At 41.4% G+C, this 15,670-nt stretch overlaps 1 protein-coding gene across 1 annotated transcript in view; it reads left to right on the top strand.

Annotated features, from left to right (window-relative positions):
- The window catches only part of MAEA (macrophage erythroblast attacher, E3 ubiquitin ligase), a 99,271-nt gene that overhangs the window by 36,344 nt on the left and 47,257 nt on the right, over positions 1 to 15,670 (top strand). Inside the window, exon 3 of the mRNA XM_075571261.1 lies at positions 2,374 to 2,577. Within this exon, the coding sequence (XP_075427376.1) occupies positions 2,374 to 2,577 (204 nt within the window). The remainder of the gene's footprint in view (positions 1 to 2,373; positions 2,578 to 15,670) is intronic.

Here is a 15,670-nt window from a genome sequence, read left to right as displayed (position 1 = left end):
GGGCACTACTTGAATCTAGTACCTTTTTGAAGAGCTTAATCACATTTTCCAGTAAAGAGGGGGCCAGGAACTCCTGAGGGTAAGACCTTCAATTATTCTTGGTGCTGGCAGCGTAATTGAGGTTTTAGAAATAAAAGGCAGGACAAAAAAAATCTGCTAGTATTGTTCTGAGCAAAGCCCTGATTCTGAAGTGGCGAGCCCGGGGTAGCACAGAGCAAACTGGGAAAACAATATGGCTGCCAGGGCTTGCTCCTGCGCTCAAAAGAAAAGTTCCAATGTCATCGGAAGATGACGGTGACCCATGTTGCAATCTTTGTAGTGTGCAGCCATATTTGTAGATTCTTTTTGGTGTGAGTGTCTCAAACCGGGCACAAGAAATGACAAATATCTTCAGAACCAGGGGGGTCTCTGGATGTGAGGGGACCATGAACACGCTCCGGGGGACCGTTCAGGTTTAAAGTTATAAATAAATCCCGGGTTGGTACCCTATTTTTACTTACAATGTAAACCTTCTTCTAGACAAACCTATTTCTGTAAATACTACTCGCCCTCGGAAATAAAAATAGGTACATTTAAAAAAAGGTTCTTTTGAACCATCTTCTCAACAAACAAAAAAAGTGTGAATATAACTACTTTTTCTCTTTTAAAACATAATTGTCATACGTTTACGTTCTTTTAAAAAATAACAAAAACAAACAAAAAACGTAGACGGTTTCCCCCCCACATTTGAATGATATATTCTGCTCTTCAGAAAAAGTATCAATCACAACTAATAATTTTTTTTTTACTGGAAGTGTCTTTCCTGGTACAAATGAATGTTTCAATTTTCTTCCGTGTAATTCAAAAACATTTCCAGTAAATATTGTTTTGACACTTTTTTTTAAAATTTCCTTGGATAATGGTGGCAGCAATTGAGCCGTATAAATACGTTTCCATCCAAGTTGTCTTATCTCAAGATATTGGATAAATATCTCAAGATATTGGATAAATATCTCAAGATATTGGATAAATATCATAAAAACACTCCAAAGCATTTTGTTAATTTTTTTTATTTTGGGTGGGGGTGGGGGAGGTGGGGTTTAGAGAGTTGAACATTAATGGCGCTTTACAATTAAAGACATACAATACAACATCAATCACTCATATTTATCTTGTTAAATATGTTACCATTAGTTCAAATTGGTCCTGGGAGGGACTGCCACTTTAATACAAGGTAGGCAGGCATCAATCACCCAGATTTACATCACTGAATCGTTTTTGGTCTTAGCAGATGCTGCATTTTTAAACACTGAATATTTGCTTTTGGATTCACCAATTTCGAGGCATTGACGAATTGGACTTTAAGAGGCAGTCTGCTCTTTTGTTCCCAGTCTGAAAGAAATCTCCCATCTTGAGACCGTGCAATAAGGTTTATGAATTCCAAAGCCATCTTCTTGAAAACATGCATGCTTTGTAAAAAATAAAAAATACAGAGATGTTTTACTATGTATAGTCGCAAAGAAAATTCAGATGATTCCTTGTTTCTGAGCTATTAATTTATGCTGTGTGGAAAAAGACTTGTAAAATGGAGACTGTGCCCAGGCTTGTTTGTGATCTCTGGCAAATTGCTTCATCTGCCTGTGCCTCCGATATTGAAAATGAGTTTGTAAATTCACTGGGGTATTGTGCCTGTATTGTTCTATGATTAAATATGAATAGATATTAAGGAAATGTATTTTTTTTTATTACTGTGATATTCCCTGAAGATTTAACCACAGAGTAATAAAGAGGTTTTTTTTTATTACACTCTGCTGGACTTCGCTTTCAGTTAGTCCCTGGAAATGTAAAATTTTGTGTGTGTGTGTGTGTGTGTGTGTATGTGTGTCTAACATCACAGGACAGTGACATCGGGGTTGAGCTCTTAAACTTTAAAGATCGCAGCATTGCTAGAATTCTAACTTAATAATATTAATAACACACTAAATAATGTAGTAGTTCTAATAAACCGTGTAATGTAGAGAGCACTGAAAGCACAGCAGGGCTTCACATGGATTGTCATACTATAGTGAGCTGCCGGTACTGACTGCTTATGTCCCAGGAGTGCCTCTGTCACAGTGACGCCCGTATCTGCTTCTCTGCCACAGGTTTATGTTTAGGGTCAGTGGGGAAGTTTTACAGTGGATCCCAGCCGCAAAGTACTTTGCATTCTTATTGTTGCACCTGATTCTTAGGTAAATGTGATTTTGCCCACGAGTAGTAAAGTCTCCTTCAGATCCTTAATCGCTCGGCCGTTCCTTGTCCGGAAAGACACACGGCTTTATATTTGTGGCGATGTTTCCTGAGCTGGGAATTTTGGCTGAAAGCCTGGTAATAATTCTGCTGCTCTGCACACAGGCGGTGGAATCGATCCAGGCGGAAGACGAGAGCGCCAAGCTGTGCAAGCGGCGGATCGAGCACCTCAAGGAGCACAGCAGTGACCAGGCAGCAGCAGCCAACATGTGGAAGAAGAAGCGCATGGACCGCATGATGGTGGAACATCTCCTGCGCTGCGGCTATTATAACACGGCGGTGAAGCTGGCCAGGCAAAGTGGTATTGAGGTAAGTTGACTTTAACAAAGGTAATGGACTTCTGCCCCTCCCGCCCCCAATTGGCTGTTACCAGAGCTTCCGTGGGAGGTTTGCAAATGCATTGTTTTGGATCGTATAAGTACTGTAAAGTATGCCCGCTGTGTCCTGTTGTGGTTATAATAAACAGTGCCCAACGGGACTCCTTATGGTCAAGCAGCCACCTCCCTCCCGAGGCCTCATACAATGTTGGTATCTTGCCTCCTGATTTTATGCTTTTTTCAGTGTTAAATCATAGTTGCCGTGGTAACCTCAGATTACACTGGGCTCCAGAGAGCCACCATTTTGCCCTCCCAAACAAAACAGAGCGGCGGATTTAAAAAAAATAACATCGGCATAAGCAAAAAGAGATATCTGAATGTACGTAAAAAAAAAAATGCATACAATCCCGTCAATCAGTAGGACTGCTGCTTTAGGTGGGTACTATGGATATAGTAGTATCTTTGTGACACACAACATGCGCTCTATGTATCAGGTTAAAAGAAAAGTGTTTTGCCATTAAATGGATCCATAGAGGCGTATTCATGTCAGAGGTTCTGTTCTGGCTGACAGATTCAATCTGTCAGTGGTGACATTGGATACCGAGGCTTGAGCCTCATTACTCCAAGTTCTCTTGTTCAGTATATAGTCGCACATTTAGAAAGCTTCTTGATCTGTGTTACTTACCACAGTTGAGTTGGTTTCACAGGGTCAGTGCTGCGAGGCGTATTCCTCCTGCATCTCTTCCCAATTTAATGTTTCAAGGTACTTTGCACCTACTTGTGCAAGTTTGCTTTTTGGGATTGTCACTAGGATGAGCTGAGATCATTATTTTGCACATCAAATTCTGTATTCCCTTTATTTTTTCCCCCTTAATAGCATTACGCGTCACCACGTGCAGGGTGGCGTAAAACATCCTGGCTAAAGACATGTCAAATTTAAGCAGCTTTCTCGACGCTTTAAACAGCTGCGACCATAAGCGTAGTATAATAGCTGTGTGTCAAACCACGCTTTTGTTTGTCTTGATACGTACAACATAACGCTGCTGCAGGCATAATGAAAAATCCAATAGTGTGTATTACAAGGTTATACAACCATCAAAACACTCGGGTGAGATAAGAATCTCGCTTATATAGATTGGACGATTTCCATTCCCAACTCTGCTCCCAGGAAGATTGCAGGAGGGCCTGCAGAAACCAATAGGAAAGTATGAAATACAGCCAAGCATATAAAAATGATGTACGGTGGATCAATATTCTCTTGTCTCTGTTTGATTTTAAAGGCACAAATCATCAAGTTTGAATACATTTTTGTTTCAGTACATGAATACAAAACTGCAACTGAACAGTGCTTAAGCATTTCTTCCATGAATTACCTTTTATGTAGAGTTATCTGATTTTTTTTTTTATTTTCTGCTAAAATAATGAGACTGGAGGTTGTACATCAACAGGTGCCGACAGGAAAATCTGTGCTAATCAAATATGACTATTGTGGTAATTTGTTAATGGTTTTCAGCTCTCTAATGAGGTGATAAACACAGTTGAGCTAGAGAAATAGAAAGAACCATAACAAATGATTTTGATAGAATGGCCTATAAAAGGAACTCATCAGCACAAGCTTGTTAGACTGAGTAATGATCTTATTTTTATTCTGTTATGACCTTGGATTTCAACGCTAGGATCAGAAATTCATTTTTTTTTTCTTCTCTCCTTGGAACGTAGACGCAGATCAAGCTTGAAGCTCTGTGTTTGTTAATTTATCATTGGTGTTTGTGTTCTGCTACATTACATCAGATAATCACATTTCGGTCTTTATCAAGAGTAGCATCCACTTTGTGTGAAATAATTCTCGGTTCGTCTACCACACGAAATAACAACTCTTATTTTATAGGCGATGCAGCATTGCCACAAAAATGTTTATCGGGCCACATTTTGAGCAATAGCGCTGCTAGTAAATAAGATTGTTTATTTTGCTGCTGCCATCTTGTGTTATGCTTCATAGGGATGTTGTATGCTGTTCATGCGATGATGATGATGATGATTATAAATCAGTCTATTCTTTGTAGTCCAAGACCTGTTGTTTCACTGGAGAGCAGTTCCAGCCTGTCTTTTCTCATATCTCACTGGTTGTATACAATTCGTAACGTTATTATATCGTTCACTTTCTTCATAGTGTAAGTGTGTGTGTGTGTGTGTGTGTGTGTGTGTGTGTGTGTATATATATACTGTATATATGTATTATCTATGTAATATATATATATATATATATATATATATATATATATATGTATATATATATATATACATTCTCTCAACCGACTGTTGTTGCTTTCTTTAACTCAATAGCAATACTGTAGGTATAAAAAAAAAATCTGGTTCTGCTGCGGTAACATGTTGCTGATGCATTGGAGCTCTCACTGGGGGCTTATACATATAGGAAAGACCAATTATTATTATTTTATTGTCATGATGCCTTTCGCCAGGGATGCTACTACTTTTATTTTCCGTCTGCGCCCCCCTGCCTGCTCTATTCTCTCCTCCCCCCTCCCCCCCCCTCACAACTATAACCTTTAACACACTGCCACCACCAAGGACAGTGCCAGATTTACCATTAGGCCTGTTGGGCCTAGGCCGGCAACATTTACCGCACCCATATGCTTTTGCCGCACTCTCTGGCCTAATGGGAATGCACTCGTCTGTGTCAGCCGCCACCTTTCTGCCGGCCTCTTGCTTCTTTGGCACGCCGGCGTCAAGAATGTGGCGTTGTGCGGCGGCTCGTTGCCATGGCAACATGGCGTCACGTTCGTGGCGTCCGGACGCTGGGATGCCAAAGAAGCAGGAGGGTGGCAGAAAGGAGGCGACCACACAGGCAAGTGCCTAGGAGCGGCAGATTGTGAAATACGAGGATAAAGAAAAGTCTACTCGTTAGGGGTCCTTGTTCCCCCGTTTACTAAGAAACAATATGTCATTAGCAGACACAAATCAATTGTAACAAAATGTGTCTGCACGTTTTGAAGAGAGTAATTGCACCTTCAAAGTTTAATTGGAGCCCAAAGCAGTACACTATTTAAATGTTAGATTTAATATACAGAAGTAGTACAGTTCTTAGTTACAGAAAAGAATGTTACAAGAAACATCTAGTGCAATATATGCAGTTTCATAAAATAGGGTAAAAATAGACAATCTAATTGGAGGAGTCTGATATTGTTATGCGGTAACGGAGCGGCTTGAAGTTGGAAATAAGGGAATCTGCATGTGTAATTGACATAACACCCTCTGTTGAATTCCGGATTCATATCTCCAATGCATTAAAAACTGAATAAGCAAAGTGTCTGGTAAATAGAGTATGAGCTCAATGAAATCATGTCAAGATATACAATATTTGAATACACTTTATAACGGGGTAATAGTCGGGATGAACGGAATAAGGACACTTCCACTTGTGATATGTTGGAATTAAAAGCAGGAGAGAGGAGGACACCTATAAGGGGTAAAGTGATAAACCAGCCCAGTGAAACCCGTAAGAGGCAAATGTTTTGTCTCCACGGGATGACTGTGGCTGCAGTTCTTGCCCGGTGTGGAGCTGTCGCAGCTCACTATGGATCACTGTCTCTCTTCCAGCTGGTTCGGCGTTCTGTGATCCAATGTTGTGGAGGAACGCGTGACTCCCGTGTGCGTCACTGCAATTGTAATGTAGCAAGCAAAATATATAAGATCGGTGGAACTGCTGCCCCTTGGAAAAAATTTTTTTGCTAGAAAACCAAATAAGCCCACCTTCTGGGCGTGTCCTTAACCCCCCTCCCCCCACCCCCTCATTACTTTCTAATTACCTATGTAAGGCTTGGGGAGAGAGGGTTTTTAATATCTTCAATTAATACGTGCCCGAGTATAGAAACATTCTCCTGACGTCATCCCCGTAACTTCTAGAATATTGGGACCCACCTCATCGCATTCGTGTGAGTTCGTGGCAGGCAAAGAGGTTCATTTTCACAGGGTTACTCCTAAGTTTGAGAGACAAACGAATATCTCACCTTTGCACCCTCAAAATCGTGGATTGTTACGCTTCATTCAATTTGTCTGATCGCTAATGTTACAAAGATATATTTGTAATTCTTGTGAGTAATATTAGATCTACAATATTTTATATTTGGTAAATTTACACCGGCATGGAATGTCTCTTCCTGGCTACACTCTCTTACTTTTTCCCACACTGGAGGAATCCCTTTTAAGTTACATTACGTTAAATTGCATTTAAAAGGGATGTTGCTTATTTCCACTGTCATTGTTATGAGAGTTTCAATTACTCCACTTTCCTAAACCAGGCTTCCTCCCCAGATAATAATATCACTTTTGGATAAACACAGAAAACCAGGCTGGGGTCAGGCTAGCTTGACCCCCAATAATAAAAAAAAATACATGTATTTTAAAAATGTAACTCAAGTTAACGGTTTGTGTGACAGATTATTAAAATACTGAATATTTTAAAGGTAGTATCATGACCGTAGAAGTATGAAAAAAGGTACAGTACTTTCATTTTAGGTTCATCATGGTATCTTTTTTTTTTTTTGGCATTGTGAAAGGCATTTCCTACTACAACCCTTACACATATATATCATCTAAAGCAGCAGTGGGGGCGTGAGACTTTATTGGGGGGGGGGGCAAAGCTGTGGTTACAGAGGCCCCGCGCTAAGAGCGTGAAGCTTGTCCACGCGTCTCCATGGCAACGCGGCATCAAATGACGCCTGTTACCATGGAGACGTAACTTCAAATGACGCCGCGGGTGACGTGACGTCACATGACGCATTATTGGAGGCAACGGGGGGTGCGACCGAGGCAGCAGCTAAGTGGGGCGCAGGCACAGGGAGTTTGTGCACTGCTGATGTACAGTATGTGCTCTTTCTTAGTTTGTTTTTAACATCTACTGAGGAAGTCCGCATTCCCCGCCCCCTTTTGTGTTGAGGACATAAAACCTAAGGCCCTTTATTTATTTATAAAATATTTTACCAGGAAGTAATACATTGAGAGTTACCTCTCGTTTTCAAGTATGTCCTGGGCACAGAGTTAAGACAAATAATACATGGTTACAAATACAGTTACATAAATGAACAGGGTATACAAGACATTGCGTGCACAGTTAAAGAAAATATATATTATGGACGTATGAAACAGTTACAGACCAGATTAAAATGTGTGACAGCCTTAGATTTGAAAGAATTTAAATTGGTGGTGGATGTGAGAGTCTCTGGTAGGTTGTTCCAGTTTTGGGGAGCACGGTAAGAGAAGGAGGAGCGGCCGGATACTTTGTTGAGCCTTGGGACCATGAACAGTCTTTTGAAGTCTGATCTCAGGTGATAGGTGCTGCATGTGGTAGGGGTGAGGAGCTTGTTCAGGTAGCTGGGTAGCTTGCCCATAAAGAATTTGAAGGCAAGATAGGAAAGGTGAACTTTGCGCCTAGACTCTAGTGATGACCAATCTAGTTCTTTGAGCATATCGCAGTGATGTGTGTTGTAGTTGCATTGGAGAACAAAACGACAAATTGAATTGTAGAGGGTGTCAAGTTTGCTAAGGTGGGTTTGAGGTGCCGAGCCGTATACTATTTCTCCATAGTCAATAATTGGCATTAGCATCTGCTGTGCGATACGCTTTCTGACCAGGAGACTTAGGGAGGATTTGTTCCTGTAAAGTACCCCTACTTTGGCATAGGTCTTGGTTGTCAGGGTATCAATGTGCATCCCGAATGTTAAGTGGGAGTCAAACCATATGCCCAGGTATTTCAAACTAGTGACAGGGGTTAGGGTGGTGTTAGCGTTGGTTCTAATCTGGAGCTCAGTCGCTGAAAGCTTTAAAAATTTAGTCTTGGTCCCAAATACCATTGTTACAGTCTTGTCAGTGTTTAAAAACAGTTTGTTTTGGGAAATCCAGTTTTCGAGTCTCAAAAAGTCAGACTGAAGTATGTGTTGAAGGTCAGAGAGGCTATGGCTGTGTGCATATAGGATTGTGTCATCTGCATACATGTGTATTGAGACTTCCTGACAAGCTGTGGGAAGATCATTGATGAACACTGAGAAGAGTAGGTGCCCCAGAACAGAGCCTTGCGGGACCCCACGTGTGATATCCAGGGGGTTGGAGTTAGAGCCTGAGATGGGCACATGTTGGGATCTACCTGATAGGTAGGACTGAAACCAGTTTAAAGCATGCTTCCCTATTCTAGAGCTCTGGAGTTTGTTAACCAGGATAGCATGATCAACAGTATCAAATCCTTTGCAAAATCTAGGAATACTGCACCAGTGAGTTGTCCCCGTTCCATTCCACACTGGATTTCATTGCAAACTTTTAGCAGTGTAGTTACGGTGGAGTGTTTGGGGCGAAAGCCAGATTGGAATTGGCTAGGGAAATTTGTCTTGGTATAGTGATCGCTTAATTGGGAGTGGACACATTTTTCCATTACTTTGGATAGAATTGGGAGAAGTGAGCTTGGCCTGTAGTTTGAGACAGTGTTTTTGTCCCCACTTTTGAAGATTGGGACAACTCTGGCAGTTTTCCAGGTCTCAGGGATATGGCCTGCAGACAGGATAGAGTTGACTATGGAAGCAATTGCTTTGGCAATGACTGGGGCACCAAGTCGTAGGAACCTAGATTGTAATAAGTCATGTCCACATTGGCTGCGTATTTTTAATTTGAGGAGCACTTGTGTAATCTCCTCTTCGGATACTGGGCCAAATCTTGGCTGTGGAATGAGCAGTGACTGATTTCACTGTGGAATGTTGTGGGGGTACAGTGTGCTCACTTACGAGATTGGGTGTACCAATGCAGGTTTATCAGACCTCTTTCTTTGGTTTCTCATACCACAGTACAGTGTGCTCACTTACGAGATTGGGTGTACCAATGCAGGTTTATCAGACCTCTTTCTTTGGTTTCTCATACCACAGATTTCTGCCCTTCACACTAGTACAGTTTAGCAACAGGGTGATTAGTTAATTGTAGATATTATTATTGGTAGCATGAGTAACATGGACCTGTACACTTCTAGTGTCTTAGTCCGTCTTCCTGTGAGGGCACAGATACAAAAGCTGCCCTGTTCAGTACGGTGAGAAGGGAATAAAGATAATGTATTTTCGAAGGCCACCAGGGGGGAGAGCCGTGACAACTCTCTCAGCTGTCCCAGGGCCGGCGGCACCCCCACATAGCAGTGACCCGGCGGCTCCCGAGCTAAGCAGCAGCCGGCAGCTCACTGCTGTTCTTCTCTCTATCAGCGCGTACTCTCACGGAGGGGGATAGGGGAGGGGGACACCTTCCAAGAGCTTTATTAATATTTTTTATTTTTATAAATATGCCCTTTTTTTGGACTTTAATTTCACATTGTCAGTGAAGGCTCTCAACACAAATTCCCAATGAAGGACTTGCCTGCCATTCCTGAACTGGTCCGGAAAGGAGAGTTAGGTGTGTGAGTTTGAGGAGAGTGAGGGGGGCGATGGGGAGGGGGAGAGATTGGGGGGCGAGAGACGGGGGGCGAGAGACAGGGGGCGAGGGTTGGGTTTCCCCAGAATTTCAAAATCGAATTCTGTGGTTCCCTAACCAATAAAAAGGTTGCCAACCACTGGAATAGAGCCTTATAGTAAATGTCTAAAACATTATAAAGTACACTTTAATAAAGTATACACATTGGGGAACCTTCTACAGCTGAACCCCGTTACAAAGCGGTCCTCGGTGTCCACAGAATGAGACGTGTTATAACCGGGATCGCGTTATAAAACTTCGCCGTGCGAGGACTTACTGGCATCCGCAGCTCTCTCCTCCCTGCAGCTCTATTTATTATTATTTTTAAATCGGGAGCCATGCTCAGACTGCGTTATATATGCGGATCCGCGTTGTAGCGGATTGCGCTATAATGGGGTTCAGCTGTACTTTTAAGCGAAATGGATTTGGCATAATTGGGCTCGACATCCAGAAGTCTGGGGGGCATTGGGTTGGCCCAGTGTTATTCACCAAGCGTACCGACAAGTCATGCTTGCCTCGCCGGTGAGAATTAAAGGACTACCTGTAACTTCGGCCCCCGAACTCCTGCAACAAAATAATTGCATTTCTACCCAAATATTCCCCCTAAAACTGACACAAGAAATCTCTCAGTTCTAGGGCAAAGGGAACATGAAAACAGAAAAAAGCAGGGGTCACTTTATTTTCTACATGTATTATCCCTGGTCCCTGGCTTATGTAGCTACCAGGGACCCCACAGTTTCAGGGGTAACCAGAGGGCTTAACCTTTATTATGTAGCCTGTTTACCCCCTACCGTCTCAATCACTACCATTGAACTCTGTGGAAACCCTATGATGTTCTGAGTAGGACTTGAGGATATGTTATCACTAGGATTAATAAGATTGGCTACATCTGCATAAAGCACTTTACGGAACACTCGCTTGGGTTTAATTTAATCTGAACTGCTCACGTTATACCTGCATGTACTCATCTGTGTGAATAAACCCGAGGCAGCCACCATGAACGCGTCCGAAGCCACGACGTCCTGTTATACCATTTTCCATCTGCTGAAAGACCACGTGCTGTCCTTGGACCACCTTATGTAGACATAGAACAGGGAGGCATATACTTTGATGATAGATCAGAAACTCAGACCCGATTGAATCCTTGGACATATGCTAAATATGAATGAAAGCCATCACAAGTATTTAGATCAGGAGTGGCCAACTCCAGTCCTCAAGGGCCACCAACAGGTTTATTTGAAGGGTATCTCTGCTTCAGCACAGGTGGCTCAGTCAACAACTGGGTCACCTGTGCTGAAGCAGGGATATCCTGAAAACCTGACCCGGTGGTGGCCCTTGAGGACTGGAGTTGGCCACTCCTGATTTCAACTATACAATGAAGCTCTAAGTACGCAGTGACCAGTGCTGCCCATCAAGACTTTGCAAACATAGCCCCCCTTGTGTTACTATGAATACTTTGCAGATTTGTACAGCAACGTAGAATGAATAATAAATTAATAAAAAAGGGTTTACTGTTTAATGCAAATGTAAAAAAAAAAAATTCAAATGCCTGCCTCCCATTATTTTCGATTTGAGTAAGATGAACAAAGTACAGTACTAACAACTAATTGATGCCCTCGTCTGTGTGCTTTGTGTGTCTTTGTAAATGGGTTTTATCCAGAAAATCTGTCATTTATTCTCTTTCATGCAAACCCTCCTCGCTGATCCGAGTGCGCTATTAATAATTCCTGTGTGTGTATTATTTAGTTTTGCTCCAAGCATTCTGTTCTGAGATCTAAAAAAGAGAGACATTTTGCAAAGGCCCCACAGGGCAGCTGAACCACTGTTGGATAACAACGCAATTAGGGAAAATCAAAGTAAATATTGCCTGTAAAATCGAATGCAATTAAATACCAGCTAATTCTTTTCCTGATGCTGGTTCTCTGCCCTTTGGCTCTCTGCCTTGAAGGCAGCACCAAAAGGTGCAGGTTCTCCTAGTGAACTAATGACGACAATAGTACCGGTTACTGGTGCATTAAGTCTTGTTTATTTATTCACTTGAGGTTTAATGCTTTTCCCTGGGAACCAGGTGGTTTATACAATCTTTACCCAATGTATTTTTGGGATGACTATTTGTGGCCGCTCCTTTTTCCATAGGTAGTATTCAGCCTCTTTATTGCTTTAATGCCATTATTATCCAGCCAATTAATTTTGGAGAAGAGGAAGCACCTATGTTAGGGTTGCCAAGTGTCCAGTATTGAACCGAACTGCCCTGTATTTGGACACAAAGTATTAGCTCTCTGGACATAGTGACCTGACAGGCTTGGGGGGGAGGGAGGGGAGGGGCGAGATTTCCCCAAGCTGAGAGAGAGCAGGGCTGCAGGGCAGCTTCATCCTGATTGGCTGCATTACCCAGCAGCAGCCAATCAGGAGAAGGTGTCAGGAGCCTGGAGGTGGTGCCAAGGAGAGGAGGAAACGGCAGCACCTCTCCCGGCTGCTATGTGAATAGGAAAGTATTTCAGCGGCTAGACTTACATCAATCATTATAACATCCATTAAATAATTTTCTTATGTTAATTTATATTTTCTTATATTAACTTCCATTCCATTATTGGCTCCTATAAGCAGAGACCTCCTTAACCTCAGAATTGTGGTACTTCATTATTCCATTATTCTGACTGGAACGGACATGCCTGCACGTGATCTCGTACAGTATCTTGCCTTTTTCTTTTCCTGCGCTGTTGATGCTTTATACCGAAATGCTAGTAATTCTGGTGGGTGCATTGAGCTATCGCAAGGATATCAAATTGAAAATATCCGCATTATCCCTCTTTTATATGTAAATTAACTTTTTAATTTCCTTTTCTACTTTGCGCTCCTAGCATTACAAACCAGCTCCAGGATGTAATTTTCCAGTATACCAGGTTTCTTGTAAAAAGTATTCCCAACTTCCAGACAAGAAAATAACGTTTTTAAACCACTTGCCAATGTAATTGGCTTCTTTAAAGAGGCAATCCAAGCTTCTAGTTTTGTTTTCCCCTTCAATATACAGGATTGAAGCAGGGGGTCTCGAGCTAAACCTCATTCATTTCAGCCCTGGGGGGGGGGGGGGCCCTTGCCTACCTCCATATCTGGTGCTGGTAGCCGCTCCAGGGTTAACTATATGGCTGCTTTTCAAAACTCTGGGGCCCTATAGACCAATAGGAAGCTGTGACGTCATCTGGTGCGGCTTCCTATTGGCCCATGTGACCGTGGGCTTTAAACTGCAAGAGATACCGGCACCCCTTTCGGAGACAAGTATCTCTGGAAGCAGGGGCTCCCTGCAGCTTAAATCAGTGGGGTTCAGGTCCGGAGACCCCCTGCTTCAATAATGTATTATAAAATGGGGAGCAAATGACTTGGATTGTTGTTGTTTTTTAAGAAGATTTGATATTACCCATATAGTAAAAAGCAAACTTTCTGTTCTTTGGAAAGATGAATACGTTGGTTTTTTTTCTTCTCCCCAGCAGGAATGCTTCCATTCTTATGGGTAAATGCTATATAGTTCAAAGTGGACGTTTCCGGAAGAAAATCCCGCAGACTTCAATGTGGATTTTTGTCCGAAAATGGCCCAAAGGTCCTTACAGTATAAGAGTTTACCCCTTATTCTTATCAGACACTTTTTTTTTTTGACATACACCTACGTAATAACTGTAGCCTAATTCCATATTTAGGAGGAAAAAGGGAATAACTAGAAGAGTGACTCTTCTTACAGCTCAAAGGCGATGAGTGATTATCAAAAATGATATTATTTAAGTTGTTTATTAAAAACATTTTTTCATTGCATTGCAATTATCCAGATTGAATCTGTTAAACATACTGTACAACCGCTACATTTTAATCTAATATGGCCCTACTGTCCACATGTCAACGCTACCATTTCTGTAAGTAAGTTACACATTGGCATAAGCATTGCAGATGTGGCTAATCCAACACAACATCTGGACTGTTGAGAGCCCATCCAGAAGTGTGATTTCCAACTGAATATGGGAGTTGTATGTATATCTTTATTTTATGTAGCGCCATCCAGGTACGTAGCACTGCACAGCTGTAATACATGTGACATAATATGATAACACGTGGTGAGAATAAGCGCTTCAGACATGAAAGGAAGTTCCTGCTCAAAAGAGTTTTATAATCTACTGTAAGTAAAATGGTTGAGCAGCTTCTATGCTAGATCTTTGAATACTGTACTGTCATTTATAAAGGGAATGAAAACGTAATGAAGTTGTTTGGCAATTACTGTGACCTGTCTTTGTTTTTTGTTTTTGTAACTTTACTTTCATTTTGGAGTCTCGGGACTTGTAATTGGTATGTTCACCTGCCTTTTGACATGCTCCCTTTCCTCCCAGTGTATTATCATACATTGCCTGGTTATTGCCATTGTGCCATTAAAATATGGCTTTCAGGTCTACATTGGGAAAACAGCCCCAATTTCTTTTTTGTAGCATACAGTTTTACATGATTTTCAGTTTATTTAAAGTTCACACCTTTTTTGTTTTTCGGAATTCTATCTTTTTTTTTTGTAATGGATCCTTTGGGTTTTTTTTTAAATTTTATTTTTTATGTTCCTGGCTACACAGATCTTTACATGTTAGGAATAATTCCAAACATGACAGAATTGTTATGTCAAATGCTAATTATGTTTAAACATATACATTTTTTTTTTTTTTTTACTCCCACCTCTCTGATGTTTATGATGATACATTTAGTCAGTATGACAGGAATTACCATATTTCATATTGAGGCATTCATTTTGACATGGTTCCACTGACATTGAATGCATGAGTATATTATTAATATTAATATTATGCGTTTCCCTCTAACTTCTAGCTCCATGGAATTCTCAAACATTGTAAGCCACGTACAGTATGCAGTGTAGTATCCATTGTATTCGGAATGGAGCAGGGGTTATCCATTTGGTGGTGGCATGTAATCCAGCACATGACACTGCTGGTGTGTTAAATCAGGAGGGGAAATCGTAAAAAAGCGGGATGGAAGGCAAACAAGGTTTAAATTGTACAATTTGCCATTCATACCAAGTAATACCAATGATTGTGATATGTTTAATAGGTTCAAACGAGAGCGAGTGCTCTAAAAATCAGGCTTATTCCATTTTTTTTTTTTTGTATTGCTTTTGAAAGCTTTTTTTTTTTGTATTGTTTAATTTCTGGGCATATTACTGTCTCTGTAAGAAAAGCCTTAATTACTGTATATTTGGTATATACTGTAAATTAATTTGAAGGTGACAGTCTAGTTTCTTTTTCAGGATCTATAGTGTATTTGACAGACGTGGGAATCTTTAAAGATGGCTAACTTGCTGCAGCCTTATTTACTTCTCCCAAGCAAAATCTGTTGGGATTTTTAGATTCATACATACGCACACGCGCACACAAATACACCACTAAAGCCTCATTGCAGGAAATATGATCACTAAGGGCTTAAATGGTGCTATGCCAGAAGATCCCTTCTAGCACCAGAAGACACCTTGCAGCCCTTTCAAGTGATGGGGTCAAATTCCTCCCTCCTCCCTAGGTAGGAAGCAGGGAGTCTCCAGAGCTGAACCACATTGA

The sequence above is a fragment of the Ascaphus truei genome, chromosome 1, assembly GCF_040206685.1.
Source record: "Ascaphus truei isolate aAscTru1 chromosome 1, aAscTru1.hap1, whole genome shotgun sequence".
Taxonomy (NCBI): Eukaryota; Metazoa; Chordata; class Amphibia; order Anura; family Ascaphidae; genus Ascaphus; species Ascaphus truei.
Note: the sequence above shows the minus strand (reverse complement) of the source record. Positions and strands in the feature narration are given on the sequence as shown.